The sequence below is a fragment of the Leptodactylus fuscus genome, chromosome 1, assembly GCF_031893055.1.
Source record: "Leptodactylus fuscus isolate aLepFus1 chromosome 1, aLepFus1.hap2, whole genome shotgun sequence".
NCBI classification, from domain to species: domain Eukaryota; kingdom Metazoa; phylum Chordata; class Amphibia; order Anura; family Leptodactylidae; genus Leptodactylus; species Leptodactylus fuscus.
Genome location: NC_134265.1, coordinates 266,332,103 through 266,348,605, shown reverse-complemented (window position 1 = coordinate 266,348,605; position 16,503 = coordinate 266,332,103). Strand labels below are relative to the sequence as shown.

At 41.9% G+C, this 16,503-nt stretch overlaps 3 protein-coding genes across 4 annotated transcripts in view; 2 read left to right on the top strand and 1 right to left on the bottom strand.

The window, feature by feature from the left end:
- ANXA5 (annexin A5) overlaps positions 1–6,832 on the top strand; it is a 28,246-nt gene extending 21,414 nt beyond the window's left edge. The window contains exons 10-13 of one of the 2 annotated variants that reach the window (XM_075286912.1): positions 1,292–1,387; positions 3,330–3,388; positions 4,200–4,322; positions 6,126–6,832. In XM_075286912.1, coding sequence (XP_075143013.1) covers positions 1,292–1,387; positions 3,330–3,388; positions 4,200–4,322; positions 6,126–6,188 — 341 coding nt within the window. In that variant the 3' untranslated portion in view covers positions 6,189–6,832. Of the gene's footprint in view, positions 1–1,291; positions 1,388–3,329; positions 3,393–4,199; positions 4,323–6,125 lie in introns of both variants that reach the window. The other variant, XM_075286903.1, reaches the window with a different exon arrangement.
- Positions 1–10,007, top strand: part of TRPC3 (transient receptor potential cation channel subfamily C member 3) — a 356,160-nt gene extending 346,153 nt beyond the window's left edge. The window contains exon 13 of the transcript XR_012717460.1: positions 9,993–10,007. The gene's annotated coding sequence lies outside the window, so the exon portion shown is untranslated. The remainder of the gene's footprint in view (positions 1–9,992) is intronic.
- Positions 10,008–10,842: 835 nt separating this feature from the next.
- Positions 10,843–14,136, bottom strand: LOC142216483 (protein FAM200C-like). The gene is made up of 3 exons (XM_075284387.1): positions 14,103–14,136; positions 13,261–13,533; positions 10,843–12,938 (listed from the first exon to the last, which is right to left on the bottom strand). Exons 1-3 carry the CDS (start codon positions 14,134–14,136, stop codon positions 10,843–10,845), a joined length of 2,403 nt encoding a protein of 800 aa, XP_075140488.1.
- Between the last annotated feature and the right edge of the window lie 2,367 nt (positions 14,137–16,503).

Sequence of the window (16,503 nt, the reverse complement as noted above, 5' to 3'; positions counted from 1 at the left end):
CCAGAGGATGATATGCTGCAAACGTACTTAAATTGGGATTTTTCTGTGTATCACGCCCAGCCTGGTAAAATACATCAATGGAAAATTTAGGCTGTACTTGGTTAGCCTTGCATTTCGATATATGTAGTATTTCAGATTTCAGTGTCAGAAATGGATATTTAACCTATCCGAGGCCAGCAGTCTATGTATGAAGAGTTTCCAGGAGCTGGAGAGTTTTGGTGGTTTCACAGATGGAAAAGATTAAAATATCTCCAGCATGAGTTTTCCGTCTTACACATTTTTCCAAGTGGTTAGGAAAGTATGTTTAGATCATTTTTAAAAGTGATAGCACTTCATAGTGAGTTTGAGGATTTTTTTTTTTTTTTTAACTTTAATTCATTCTAGACCATTCATTCACCTAATTCAAACACAATGAAATCAAAAGTTAGTTTTTATTTTTCTCCTTTTTATTAAAATTATATTTTTTTAGCAGGAACGCTAACTGGTTTTCTGGAATGTTAGCTGGAGAACTTGGTGTGTGTTTTTTTTTTTTTTTTTTTTCTTCTTTTGGGGTGGGTGGGATGAGAATACACATAGATGCTTGGAGAGGTCACCTCTGGGACTGGCCACTGTTTCCATTGAAGTCTATAGGAGTTACAGAAAGAGCAGCAACATTAAGTTTAATACACAGCCACCTATTTTCTGTAGGGAAAATAGCCATTCTGAGCCATTCTGGTACCCCAGTTTTTCTTATAGTTGAGGGTTCTAGAAGTGGAATACCCCACTAGCATTTAATACAATCCAATTATGATGGGGAATAGGCTTCTATGTCACTCTAATGGAAAATCCTCTATAAATTGGATAACCTTTCCATGCTGCGGGGAGTCGGCAAAAATACAACTTTAATAAAAAGTAAATACAAATTAAATGGTGTCATTCCTACCTTATACCTTTAATGGATATGCCATAAATGTCAGGCGTGAGTCCAAGAATTAGGAACATAATCTACCTGCATGCTTGGCTGTTTCCGAGACTCCTAGTAGTGGGACGGAGGGTCTGGGACTACCCATTTAGGTGATAAGTGGAGGTTCCTGAGATTGGTTGTAAGTGGAGATACCCCTATAACCTTTGATTGAATTGCATCTCTTACTTATTTTGGGTTGAAGTGCCTGGCAGTTGTCTTTTTTGGGAGTAATAATTCTTTGACATTAACAGATGTTCTAGAGTAAATGCATGAATGGAAACCAACTCCAGGGCACAAATATCCTTAGCATTAGAGAAGTTTAAAATGTATTTATTTTTTTCCCCCCAGTGTTTGATAAATATATGACCATCTCTGGGTATCAAATTGAAGAAAGCATTGGCCGGGAGACATCTGGTAACCTTCAAAACCTGCTTCTTGCTGTAGGTAAGGATCAAGACTTTTTTAAAAACTTGTAAAAACTGGTAAAAAACAAACAAACAAAAACACCCTGAAGTTTACTTGCCAATAATTAGAGAAATAATTTACCATAATTTATGTTGCCAATGATGGGGAGGGGGGAGGGGGGGGGGGACACACATTCGTAAAAGCTCCAGAAAGCCCGGTTTACAACAAGCTCTTACCAGATGGTACACAATTTCCAAGATGTCATTCCACCTTAGTCTATTAGTAACAGTAACATATCTGGTGGCATTACTGGTTTCTCGAACCTTGCTGTATGGAAAAAAGAAATTGGTATTATAAAAAACTTGCACTTATTTATTGAGGTAATGGCACTTGCACTGCCCATCCCTGTTTAACCAGCCTCGAAGAATCCTTAGCCACTTGTAGCTGCAGTCCTATATCTGAGACTACATTTCTGGGAACAAACTCTCCCCTAAAATATCACATTGATTTGGAAAGGTAACTTGAGTATTTAGATTTGATAAAACTGTTCAAATGAGAGGAAAATAACCAGCATGCGTTCTTACCTGTATACATGTAACTAAGGCAGAATTCTATGTCCTTACTTGTTATGATGCATTTTTATCATCGATTTAAAAACAGACTTGATGAAAACAACAAAACTTAAAGGGCTAGTTCACACGTGGGCAAAGGGGAGGTTTTTGACAGCGGAATTCGCTTCAAAAACCTCTCCTTTAACATGGTGGTCTATGTAGACCACTAGCTTTTTTTTTCCTCCTAGCGTTTTCCGCCTGAAGAAGCGACATGACCTTTCTTCAGGCGGAAAACGCCTGAAGAATTGCATAGAAGTGAATGGGAGGCGAAAACCGCGCGGTAAAAAACCGCGCGGTTTTTTGCACACAAAACCGCGCGGTTTTTTGCAAAAAACCGCGCGGTTTTCGCCTGCAGTTTCTATAGCACATATAGGAAAAAAAACCCTAGCGAAAACCGCTAGCGAAAACCGCGTCAAAAACCTCGTCAAAAACCGCGTGGAATGCAAAAAACAGCGTCAAAAAAACTCCCCGAGGTTTTTTACCTCGCACAAATAAGCTAGGCGGTTTTCACGTGTGAACTGACCCAAAGGTTAAACCCGCAGCTATCATTATAACTCATGGTCTGTAATTAACATAGGAAATCTGTCTTCTCAGTGTTAGCATTGTTTCTCCTTCTGGGAAACCTAGGCCTAAAAATAAAAAAAATGTTCTTTTCCATGAACTGCATTAACATAAACAATCTAAACATAGATATTTTCTTCAGTAAATTGTCTAATGAAAAAATAATTTTACAGTGAGCCTAATCTGACTTTCAATACTCTGGCATATAGAGCAGAGGAATATTCCAGACACGTGTCAACATAAGATGCTTTATGTGTTTCTTGCTGGGTAGAGACGAGGCAGCTAATCTCTTCCTGAGGCTTATCTCCCCCCATGTATGCCAATTCTACCCAGTGTACGTGAATAATAAATTGCCATTGTAACAACTTAGTTATGGCAATGTATTTGTCCAGCTCAGCCTATTTTTAAACTAACATGTTCGAGTGTGGACCATTTTGTTAGTTTTATTTACGGCTGTATAAGATTAGGGCAATGGAGGAAAGATTCAAGTAAATGAAGGACACAAACACTTAATGCCCATGGAAAAAATACATTCCTTGATAAAACTGTTTAATCCTACTTTGAGGACTTAGGCACACCCCAAAGTCTAATGCATGGAGTCTGTATAGCTTCTATAGTAGAGTGGCATACAGCCTCTGTGTTCTGCCATACAAGCTTCATTGGACTCACATGAAAATATCGTTGTATGAAATGTGACAATCTATGAAAGCCATGTTACTCATCCATACAAAATGGAGTTTAATACAGCTGTTTGGAAGAGCACTAAAATAAGCCTGACTTTACTTTTGTTGCTTTGCGTTTGCTTTCAGTGAAGAGTGTCCGAAGTGTTCCTGGATATCTGGCAGAAACTCTGTATCATGCAATGAAGGCAAGTCCATCTAAACTAAAAAACAAAAGCCATTTCATTGTTGCTGATCTTGTACCTGATATACATGAATAGTGATCTGTGTCAGTATTGACTAAATTATCAGCTGAAGTTACTGCCAACACAGAAGCATTTGAAGTCTGCACAGCAATATAAAACAAGCACAAAGTAAACTTAAAATCTGTGATGGATTTCAGTTTTTGGCAGCCATATGTGCCAAAATTATTATAAGCCATATGCCTTATTAATTTTGGTGCATCTCACTCTGGCCCTGCCGATAAGACTGGCATACTACACACCAGTGATAAATCCGCCCCATAATGTGTTAAAAAAACAAACTTTTTTTTAAAGGCTAATACGTGTTCAAATATTAATCTTTTGTCATGTGCAAGTTTGCCCTCTAGTGGCCACAACAAAAGTAATAATCCTTATAAAAAAATCATTTTTAGACATTGTGATACAATAAAGACTAACAGTATTTTAAGCAAAAACGGGCAGAATGACTTGAAATGCTTTATGTTCATTATGTTCTTTTCTGTGTAAATGTGAATTCAATATTGTGCCAAGGTATCTGTGCCAAAAGAAAAATTCATGTATTAACGATCCGTCAATAGAAGGAAATGGCAGCTTGTAAAACTGGTTTTAGCTCTGAATTAACGTGGTACCTACTAAATAGAGACACAGTCTATTCCCCCTCCTATACTCTATAATAAGGCATTGAAGGCAACCTATTGGGTGGTTTTCCACGCTAAAATGGTTCCAACATATTTTGATTTGACTATACTCAGTTTGGTCTCCATTTCATCCTGTGCAGGGAGCCGGCACTGATGATGACACCCTCATTAGAGTGATGGCTTCCAGAAGTGAAATTGACTTGCTTGACATTAGGAAGGAGTATCGTAAAAAATTTGGGAAATCTCTGCTCCAGGCAATTAAGGTGAAATATGTATTTTATTATATATTGCATTATTATAATAATTATTAATGGAATGCATATTACTGTACTCTTCTACTTGATGCTTCAAAACGTGTGGTTTTTTTTTTTTTTTTTTTTTTTTTTTTTTTTTTTTTTTTTGTCAATTTCTTCAAAACGCGTTGGATGTTTCTCCTATACAGTGACCCCAACATCTGGTGATTTTACCTGCTACACAGACTTGTCATTTTCACTTTGGGTAGAAGTCACCACCAAGGGTCACCACCTTTATGTTGGGCTCATATGTAAAGCAATTGGAGCTTAGAGGATTGGAGTTTTGTTTAAATGTATTTTTAAACCTTTTACATTTAATGTATCCTTTTAAAAATTCTGCAGTTCTGGCCACTAAGCCAAATAATCTACTAAGACTTCCTGTTTTCTGTAGATTTCTTTGCAACAGACACCTTGCTTATCAGCAAACTGATGATCACAGTTATTGTGTATATGTAGATAAGACACAGAATCAGTCACAATAGGTGATTTCACATCTTGTTTACTCCCCGCTCTATACAATAACCTCTGCAGAGGTCACAGAGCATGCCCAGAAATCAATAAGGTCTGCTCCAGACCATTGGCTCTATGACTCCTGGTCAATCTCCTCTGACTATTTTAGGCAAGATTTTTAGAATTATTATTTTTTTTTTTTTTTTTTAGTATAGCTGATGATATGTAAAACTTAATACCACATCACCAAAAAAATTCTTTAAAAATGTTTAATATAAAAACAGGATTTTAAACAATAGGTTATTTCCTGGTGACACTTCCCCTTTAACAACAGAAGTTCAACAACTATATATCCAACCTTCTATGTGTATGATATTCAGTGGTGAACCTAGCCTCTCTGCTGCCTAAGGTGGACAATCAAAAGCCTGTGCTAGCAGTACCATACAGGCCCAAAGCCTGTAGTAGCAGTAACAGCCTCTTGCTATACAGACCCAAAGCCTGTACTAGAAGTAACAGGCTATTACTACTAGCACATGCTTCGAGCCTATATGGTACTGCTAGCACATGCTTCGGGCCTATATGGTACTGCTAGCACGGGTTTTGGGCCTATATGGTAATATCCCAGACCACGTGACGTCTGACACATTACCATATAGGCCCGAAGCCTGCTAGGATTAACGTTGGATCCCAAAGAGGTGAGTAACAGTGTTTATTATGTTCTCTCACCTACCCTGAGGATCCGATTATAAAAAAATACCCCTGAGTATAATAATAGTGATAGTGGGATCTAAGCCTAGGCCCGGGCCAATTTACTACCGCCCACCGCAGCCTATAGTACAAGGTGAAGCGGGGGCGGCAGTGAACAGGTCCGGGGAGGTTGGTAAATAGGGCGCTAGTTGCTGTAGATACTCCAGCAGGTAGCAGCCTATTATAAAAAAAAAAAAAAAAAAAAAAAAAAAGTTTTTACTTACCGACCTTGCGCTGCTCCTGCTGCTGCCTCCTCTTCTCCCGGCAGTAAGACGTCTGTGTCTCAGCGTAGGCAGCGTGATGACTCTCCTGCGTTGGTATGAAGAAAAAAGTAAAAACGCCCGCCCCCAGAGCGCCGCCCAAGGCGGTCGCGTCACCTCACCTCATTAGAGGAGCAGCGCTGATGATATGGGAACAAGTTTAGAAAAATTTTCCTTTTAGTGGCCAGTTTATATTTTTATTGTCCTAGCTTCCTAAATCAGCTCTGCTAAAATGTCTAACAGCTTCCTTGACTGTGGGTTCTGGATGACTCATTGAAGATGGTATCTGTATCTTAATGTTCTGCTTTTCTTGCAGGGCGACACATCTGGAGACTATAGGAATACCCTCCTCCTTGTATGTGGTGGAGATGATGAGTAATGTCACTCTTCCTAAGAAGGCAACCATGTGTAAATCCTATATATTAAACTAGAACAGTTACTATATGTAAATGCTAAGTGTATTGTTACTCACCATATTGTCCTATAAGATCTTGGTTAAGTTAGTAGCATATGGCTTTGTAAGGACCATATATCAGCATCTGTGTTCCTGCTGTTACACTATGGCTAGCTATGTTTCGTTCAGTAGGACTGTTGAGGGTCTTGGTGTTGTGGGTGTAATGCAGATGCTAAAATGTGTCCATAATATGGCTATGTGAAACTGTCCTTTCAGTCTAGACAATATTTTTTGGTGCTATTATACATTCCTTACCAGACAAGGCAGAATATTTATATGTAACTGATCTTCTAGTCCTTTCAATAAAATAACATTAAAGCCAGTAGCTGCCATTTCCAGTCACTTGGACTCTTTCATTTCAGACATTAGATATGTATTTCACTCTCTGAAAATCTTTTCTGTGGATTTTTTACCCCATGCTCACTTCCCTCATCTGCTTGTCACAGTATTAGATTATCATGATAGTAATAGATGTTGCACTAACCCGAGCCAGACCTGATTTGGTTCAGGAAGATGGAATAATATAAACATGCATTTTCCATTATAAGAAATAAACCTCTTAAGATCAAGATGTGTTCATGTGTGATTGCTTTTAATATTGTAGCTTTAGATCTGTATAGACTATAATGGGGTCTGCGTGGTTTCTGGTCAGTTTCCGCTCGAAAAGGGTGTAAAATACGGAGAGGGGAATGGAATCCCCGTACAGAGACTGTGCAAAGATGGGAACTGAGCCTCAAGCAAGACATTTTCTGAAAGTCTTTATTTCATCTTTCACAGCTGCAGTACTACCTGTTACTACCAAACGTATTTGCTCTGGGAATTAAAGTTAAAATTTTACACCTTCCAGGCAAGTAATTGGTCTTATTAACATCAATGGTGTATATTAGTATACCTAGTATGTACCACTTGAAGGGATATTTCCCACAATACCAATCATACAGTATTTCATATAAAAAGAAGTTAAAAATGTCACTTATTGAAAGCAACTAGCAAAAGTCTGTATTTCACTAGAAAAAGCCCAATGAAATTCCCCTAGCCCTACCACTAATCGAGCACTGTTGTCAAGGAATGAGACCTCTAGTCCATTTTCATTCAGGATGAGCGTGCCCAGTTAACTTTTCACTTTCTTCTAGCTGCTTTATTAGGATGACACATGCATTATGTAGCCCTGATCGTACAGATGGAACATGTGCAGTGCATGAATGATTTCTGTTACGAGTCATAGCCAGAGCGGTAGTTAGAACACAAAGCAAGGTGCGGCTGGGAAATGTAGTTTTTATTAGTAAGCAACAGTCACATGGACCATAGTACGGGCAAACAAGCACTATTCGGTACAATTACAAGTATGGAACCACACACATGAGAGGTTGTACCATGATTAAAACATACCTAAACTTTAGAATCCATAGTGCTGGTGATAACCGTAAGCTTTATTATGTTTTAGTTATAGCTCTTATTCACATGACCAATCTCTTATGAAACTCTGTCCGTGTGTGCCAGATTTGCCAGCCTGTTCAGTATGTGGAAAGATGGACTTCCTGCCTACCCATAATCTGTACGGAATACACAGACAGTGACTCCTAGCATTATAGATAACTTGGAGTCCCTCTCACCACATACTGTTAGGCTGATAAAACTGGCGCACACAGACTTGGAATACCTCCCAACTGTCCAGATGCTATGGGACCGTCCCAGATTCAGGGTCCTGTCCCACGGTCTCAGTTGGCGGGAGGTATGTCCCGGATTCAACACTTCTGCATCCAGAGAAGACTGAGATGTGTTGAATACAATGGTGAAGCAGAAGTAGACAGTTCCTGCCTCACCACTGTGCCCATGCCTGTTCTGGGACCGGGAGCTGTAGGCGCAATGTGACGTCACTCACATCACACCTGCAACTTCCTGTACACTCCAGGAGAAGACCCAGAGCAGCAGGAGAGGTGAGTATCAGTGATGTTGTTATTTTAAGCTTTGGAGGAAGGGGGGCATTACACTGGGGAGAGATAAAGGGGTCACGTAAACTGAGAACAAATGGAGGAGTGGGCATTAAGCTGGAGCGGCACGTTGAGGATGACTTTAAACGGGGGGGGCAACTGGAGGAGGACATTAAATCATGGGGTAGCTATACTTGCCCCCTCCATCTGCCTCAGTTTAATCTCCCTGTCTATTTGCCCCCAGTTTAAAGTGGGGCATGAGGAGAGGGACTTCATACTATAGAGCAATTGGAGGGGAACATTTATAATGTTATGGTGACTGTAGGAGCATTATAATGTGTGGGGGCACAAAGAAAAATGGGTGGAGTCAATTTAGAAGTGGGCGAGCTACATTTGCTGTAAAGCGCATACCACACATTTTATCCCCCTTTCTGTCCTTTAAAAGTTGGGAGGTATGATTTAATTTAATGATCAAGACTGTTTTGTGAATAAGGGCTCGACTCTATACAGACCTGAATGTTGTTTTTTTTTTGTTTTTTTTTTAATGTAGATTGTGAGCCCCATATAGGGATCACAATGTACATTTATTTTCCTATCAGTATGTTTTTGTAGAATGGGAGGAAATCCACACAAACACAGGGAGAACATACAAACTCCTTGCAGATGTTGTTCCTGGTGGGATTAAACCTTCCCTGTCTTCTGTTTGGGAGCTCCGGCTGAAGTGACAGCTAACTCCCAGTTTCAGCAGCTGCACGATTTCGTGCAGCTGCTGTGTTCTGTTTGGACGTACCGGTACGTCCTGGCAAAACAAGGTAACCAGCCATATATTCCCAATGGGTGGTTCAGAAGTGGTTAAAGGCAAAAAAAAAAAAAAAAATATATATATATATATATATTATATATAATTTTTTTTTTCTTTAAATGTCAAAGCTACTAATGGGTTAATAATTGGACTCATATATTTTTAGCCATGTTATGAGTAATTTCTGGGTGTCTCTGGGAGCTCCTGGTATCTTCTGCATTTGTGTACATAATCCTGCTTCCAGCTATGTAACCTCCTCACTAGCGCCTCTCGCATTACTCCCCCCTCCCTGTCTCTAGCTATCCCACTCTTCCATACCTACTCAGCCCAACCCCTGACCCATATTATATACTTGCCCTTCACACTTCTTCCTGTGATACGGCCCCGCCTCCTCCTGTACTGATTCAGTCTTCTCCTCCAGCCATGATCTGCGTCTACTGTGCATGCATTGGTGTGCTATAGAGGTGAATTACCTGCAGCGGCGTGCTCAGACAGGTTATTACAGAGAGGAGCCATCTTGCCGGAAGAAGCCTGGATGGTGCGTATAATGGAGAGGATGTGGGAGAGTAGTAGCGATGATCCATTTCCGGAAATGGGGAAACTGATCGTCACTGGATAATCAGAAAATGCCCCTGGTGCGGTCACATGACCACCCCAGGGACATGGGTAACTATCTGATTTTGATTATTAATGTTATCTAGAAAGTAGAAGGGGAAGGATGCTTAGATTAGTGTAGGGACTGCTAGTTCTCCCGGACAACCCCTTTAAGCTACACCCATTCCCAGTCACAACCTGTGTGTTCTATGTTGTGCAGTGAGGCACAAACGTGTCCAATGTGGTGCAAGCATGTACACCAAAATGTAGGGGCATTTACTCTAATAAATCTCAGTCTCTCATTGTAATCCAGGAGGTTGTGGCTATTGCATGCTGCCCTCGGTCAAGATATCTTGAACCTGCGGACAGCAATCTGAATGAGTTTTAACTGCTGAACACTAGATGGCAGTAATGATTCAGTTCATAACTTCATACTCCTGAGAAGTATAACAGATGTAACTTGGCAAACTTTGGTTATTTAGAAAGTTAAAATTTTTTAAAAGCCAATCTCAATTGGGATAATAAAAAAAACATACTGAACACCTGAAACGTTATGGAGAGAGAAAAAGATTAATATGGAAACATTTACCCTCCTAACCGGAACTACATTTACGTTGCTTTATAGTGAGTGAATTCACTTGGTACAAATTGCAGTTCTCAATGCACAAAGATCTTATACTAATGGAATCTTCATGTACCCCAGTTCTGTCTTTTAGTGGCTTACACAAAAAAGGTTTTTCATGCTTTTTGTGAGTAATGTTCTAGTTGGTGAGGGTATGACCTTCTAATGTTTTTTTTTTTTTTTTTTTTAACTATTGTATAATAAAGAATGCAAAAGTGCCCAGAGATGAACATTAACTAAACAGAACACAAGTGCCTTTTAGGTTGTATTGAATACAGTATTTCTGGAAACCATAACAAAACATTCTTTTATGCGAATAATAAGAAAAAAAAAAGTGAATATAGTAAAACAAAAACAAACAAACAAAACATGTTTTCTGTATGTTGGCATTACTTATATCACTGGATGTTTTTTAAAGTTGGACCAGGCATTGACTGTGAGTGATCTGAGCCCAAGGCCTTTCAGTGTTCCTTACCAACATTTGGGTATTAACCTACACCAGGGGTAGGGAACCTTTTTGGCTAGGAGAGCCATGAACGCAACATATTTCAAGATGTAATTGGGCGAGAGCCATACAAAATTCTGTTGCTAAGCAATAATGAATAATGATGAATAAAGTACTACTTACCATTAATGTGACCTCTGGTATTGCATGGATTTGCTGATGGCTTTGTAGTCTGCTTTATAGGTGGTGAGGTTTAGCTTCATGCAGGCGTTGAGACTTCCATCTGTTAAACGTGAACGTAGGTTGGTCTTAATGTTCCTTAGATGTGAGAAAGACTGCTCACAAGCATATGTAGAGCCAAACATTGTCAGTATAGCAATACTCACACGTTGCAGTGTATGGTATGTGAGAGGAATCGCGTTCCAAGTTTTGAGAATCATCTGGTCTGCGGCTTGAAGTTTTTTCAGTTCTACCCACTTGTGTTTGCTCGCCAACTCTGCTTGCTGTCGTGCAAGTCTTTCTAAATCTTCATTCAGTAACTTGAACTTAGTCACCCACATGTCTGAGGCCTTCAGGTCAGCAGCTTGTAGCTCAAAATCTCTGACAGAGACACCAGGGATGTAACTCAAGTCAGTGCTGTCCACTGCACATTCATGTGGGTGGGTGATGAACTTAAAAAGACGAGTGTGCTGACGAAATTCTCCAAAGCGTGCTTTGAATGACTGCAGGAGATTAGATGTGAAGCCCGCTAGCTGCTGAAGATCAAGATGTTGAGCAGGGTCACTTGCTGTGCATGTATCTTTAAACTCTCCCAGTTTTTCAAAGTGTAGTAAACGACCTGTTTCAATGTCGGTTATGAAGAGTTCAAGCTTGTTTTCAAATGCAAACACTGCTTGTTGAAGGGATAAGACTGTATTTCCAACACCTTGCATTTTCACATTGAGTTGGTTCAGATGTTCAGTTATGTCCACAAGATAGTAGAACTTCAGGAGCCACTCAGTGTTAGCTAACTCAGGATGTTCAACATTTTTCATTTCAAGAAAAGTCCGGATTTCGCTCAGACAAGCTGCAAAACGGCTGAGCACCTTTCCTCTTGACAACCAACGCACATGGCTGTGCAGAAGCAGACCAGGATAATTATTCCCAACTTCTTCCAACAGTGTTTTAAACTGGCGATCATGTAAAGCTCGGGCAACAATAAAGTTGACCACACGAATGACCAGCGACATCACCTCACCTAGTTGCTCGCCACACATCTGAGCACAAAGCGCCTCCTGATGTAGGATGCAGTGAAAACTTAGGATAGGTCTCTTTTCTTGTTCACGAAGAAGTGCTACGAATCCTCTATTTCTCCCCACCATGCACGGAGCACCATCAGTACACACAGAAATAAGTTTATCCATCGGTAGATTTTGTTCTTTAGCAAATTCAGTGAAAGATTTGAATAAATCCTCGCCTCTTGTTGTCCCTTTCAAAGGCAAAACAGCAAGACTTTCCTCACATAGTGTGTCACCTGCAGCATACCTTGCAATAACACTGAACTGGGATAAGTGGCTTACGTCTGTTGTCTCATCCAAAGCGAGAGAAAAAAATTGTGCTGAGGTTATGTCCTTCACTTGTGTTGCCTCAATTTGAGTTGCCATCATCATAGTACGATCGTGAACAGTTCTTGCCGACAGAGGCATTTCTTTTATTCGTTTGATTATCTTGTCTTTATTCAAAAAGTCATCAAAAAGTTCATTGGCGACATCAACCATGAATGTTTTGGCATACTCATCATCTGTGAATGGCTTTCCATTTCTCACTATGGCTAAAGCACCAGCAAAGCTAGCTGAATTCGAGTTTCCTTGTTGGGTCCAAACACGGAGTTGCTGCTGACTAGCTTGCACTCTGTTAAGTAGCTCTTGACATGCTTTCTTCCTGCTGTCCCCCTCAGGATGTTTGGATGCAAATGTAAAATGGCGCGTGTCAAAGTGCCGCTTTATATTTGACCGTTTCATCGATGCAATTTTAACATTGCATATTAGACATACTGCAGAACCTGCTCTCTCCACAAAAGCGAATTCCTCTGTCCATTCTGGCTGAAAAGTACGATACTCATCATCTTTTCTTCTTTTAGCCATCTTGTTCTTCTCTACAACTACCAGGCGCTTACTTTCCGGGGTGGTGGATGTAGTGGGGATACCTATCCCTGTTCTTCCAGTTATTTCCGTTAGTTCAGTCCTGTTGAGGAGGAAATGAGAGGGCTCAAGTAAAGAGACCAGGTTCACAATAAACTTCACTAAGATTGTAAGCTCTTGTGAGCAGGGCCCTCAGTCCCATTGTGTGAAATGACATTCTTTGTTATGTATCTGTCTGTATTTGCACCCTACAAATTGTACAGCGCTGCGGAATATGTTGGTGCTATATAAATAAAATGTATTATTATTATTATTATTATTATTATTACTACTAAGCAACAGATGGGGATGGGGGGAACTTGCCAGGGCCAGAGCACAACCAAAAGTGTGTGCCAGTCTAAGGAAATAGTCAGCAGGGAAGCAGGAGAGCCAGGAGGGGAGTTAGTAATGAAAGAGTAGTAGAATAGAGCGTTGTCAACTTACAGACCAAAGATGGCATCAGCAACGTGACTCGGTTAGCAATCTGTGGCGGGGGTCTGTCCAGCACTCCAGGACAAGAAGAATCTTCTCCAGGAGGTGAAGAATCTTCACCAGCCAACTCAGGCCCAGTTTCTGCTGCCCAACTGTTTCTGCAGCGATGTAGCTGTAGGAAGGCCCTCCGGCCTAGCAGAAGATGGCGGCGGGAACGGAGTGGAGACTCGCAGGACTCGTCCTGGACTCGGGTCTCTGGCAGTTCAGGGTGACCCCTAACAATACCTGGGGACCTGGGAAGGACCTGGGGAAAGTCTTGGGGTGCCCTCGGGTCACAAGTACTTGTTAACGCTGGAGCTTGTCACCGCACGTCTGTGAATGTCTCGGCGGTTAGATGCATGACCAACGTGACCAACCTGGAGCGTCGGGATGCTGGCTACGCTGGTTACGTTGGCTACGCTAGTTACGCTGGCGACGCATGTTACGCGTGTACGCACCGCCGAGACATGCACAGACGTGCGGTGACAAGCTCCAGGACCTCTCCCAGTAGTACTGTAGAAAACATTTAGATGTGTATGCGAGCCAGATGCGGCCTTCAAAAGAGCCACATCTGGCTCGCGAGCCATAGGTTCCCGACCCCTGACCTACACGTTAACCTCATGTGAGTTAATAAAATGCCTCTGAGAAACGCTCATTACTTTCATTTACCAGCCCACTTAGGCTAAGACCCTATATGGCGGCCTGCAGCAAAAAAGCATCCACTTTGCGGTTCTTCCTGCAGCACTTTACACAGAAAGTTCACAAAGGTTTTGTCTGTGGACTTTGTTTCAAGTACAGCTATGGGGAAACCATACCTCCCAACCGTCCCGATTTTCGCGGGACATTCATAAATTCGGTGTCCTGTCCCGTGGTTCCGGTATGTCCCGATTTCAACTCATCGGCATCCGGAGGATGCCGATGAGCTGAATACATATGCCAGTAAAGCAGGAGCTGTCACAGCTCAGCTCCTGCCTTACTGCTGTGCTCCGGCTTTGGCGTGTGTAGGCGCGTAGAGATGAGCGAGTAGTATTCGATCGAATACGACTATTGAATCGAATACTCGTATCGGTCGAATACCACGCGGGAAAATTCCATTGAATTCAATGCAAAAACCTCCTCGTGCTCCTCATCCTGCTACTTCCAGAATTTGGAGGATCCAAGGTGTCGAACTTTGGTTTCCATGGAAACCGGAACAACATTCTTGTTTTTTCCCATAGACTATAATAGGATTCGATATTCGAACGAATACTACTCACTCATCTCTATAGGCGCAATGTGAATTATGTGAGTGGAGTGAGAGAGCGGAGAGAGCGGCGGGGGAGCGTTGGAAGGTGAGTATACGTATTTGTGTTAAACATTGAGGGGAATGTAATGTAGGGGGCCTATGAAACTGGGGGTCTATGGGGGGGGGGAACGGCATCACATTGGGGCAGATGAAGGGGGGAGAACGGCATGACACTGGGGCAGATGAAGGGGGGGAGAACGGCATGACACTGGGGCAGAGGAAGAGGAGGAGAATGGCATGACACTGGGGCAGATGAGGGAGGGAAATGAATCTGAGGCAGAGATGTGGGGACATGAATCTGGGGGCAGATAAAGGGGTTATATGAAACTGTGGGAGAGATGGAGAGGGGGAATATAATTTACATGTGACTACAGGAGGATTTTACTGTGTGGGGGCACATGAAAAATAAATGAGAATGGGCAGAGTCAACATAAAAGTAGGCGGAACTAAGTTTGCCACGGCACGCACGCACGCACGCCGTATATTTTGTCCCTCTTTCGGCTCTTCAAAAGTTGGGAGGTATGGGAAACTGCTGGCGTTTCCCTAGGTATAATTGACATGCTGCAGTTTCCAAAACTGTGCCAGTTTTGGAAATCATGGCATGTCTGCAACACAGTTTTTACTGCAAAGTGAGCATGGGACTCTCTAGAGCCCTATCCACTTTGCTCTGACTGTAAAATGCCACGATTTTTCCCGTTGTTTAAATGGCCTCTCTGGTATTGACCCTATATAACCATGCATGGAATATGCCACATGACATCTACAAAAGTTACCGCCTCTTGGAGTGGTCATGGTGTTGATAACAGCTGGTCAAAAAGGCGAAGAGACTCCAGTGCAGAATACCAGAGGTCAGACACAAGAGTAGTCCAGGTACAGAACAAAGGTGAGCAATTTGTGCAGAGTCAAAACCAGGCAGGTTATCAGGACTGTAGGCACAGATGGTTAGGTCAAAATCAGGTCTGAGGTCTGCCCCTATTTTACCTATACGGAAAACGACTCGCTGCAATTTTTAAAAATGTGAGCGTTTTTGAAATCTCAGCTTTTCTACTGCAGATTTTTTTCTGCAATGAATTGATGGGATTAGCCATCCACTTTGCAGATACTGTGAAACACATTGTTTTTTGCCTTTGTGTTTCTGCAACGTGGGGCCCCAGCCTAAAAGTGGTCTTGTTGATGGTAGACTCCCTCTTAAGATAAATACAAAATTAACAAAATTTTCAAACTACTCAAATATTGAGGCTAGAGATGAGCGAATAGTGAAATGTTTTCGAAGTTCAAAGTTCAATTCGAGTAGCCGCTCAATACTCGACTGTTCGATCAAACATTGAACCCCATTATAGTCTATGGGGAATAAATACTCGTTTAGGGGGAAACCACTATTCGACTCAGGAGGGTCACCAAGTCCACTATAACACCCCAGGAAATGATGCCAACACCCTGGAATGCAACTGGGACAGCAGGGGAAGCATGCCTGGGGGCATCTAACATGCCCAAGTCACTGTATTATGTCGGGATCCCTGTCAGCTTGCGATATGCGCGAGCTGACTTTTTCCCCATAGGAATGCATTGACCAGCGTTGCTTGGCTGAATGCCATACAGAGTACAGCATTCGGCCAATCAACGCTGGTTCTGCCAGATGCTCGTCTGTGAGGAGGCGGAGTCTAAAATTGGACCAGAATGGAGACTGCTGTGGACCAATCTTAGACTCCGCCTCCTCCAACAGAACCAGCGTTGATTGGCTGAATGCGGTACTCTGTATGGCATTCGGCCAAGCAACGCTGGTCAATGCATTCCTATGCCTAGATGTAGCAGTGCTGGCCGTGTGCTCAGCTCGGCTACACCGGAGATGAAGCAGGGCTAAGTGTACGCTGAACCCACTGCTACATCTCGGCATAGGAATGCATTGACCAGCGTTGCTTGGCCGAATGCCA

What these genes read in the sequence shown, in the direction of transcription:
- LOC142216483 (XM_075284387.1), bottom strand. Translation starts at nt 14,136, where the DNA reads ATGAATGTCCCGCGAAAATCGGGACGGTTGGGAG. An exon ending in AAAATCGGGACGGTTGGGAG is followed by an intron (nt 13,534 to 14,102) that starts GTATGGTTTCCC and finishes CCAGGTCCCCAG; the next exon opens with GTATTGTTAGGGGTCACCCT. An exon ending in GCTGATGCCATCTTTGGTCT is followed by an intron (nt 12,939 to 13,260) that starts GTAAGTTGACAA and finishes TTACAATCTTAG; the next exon opens with TGAAGTTTATTGTGAACCTG.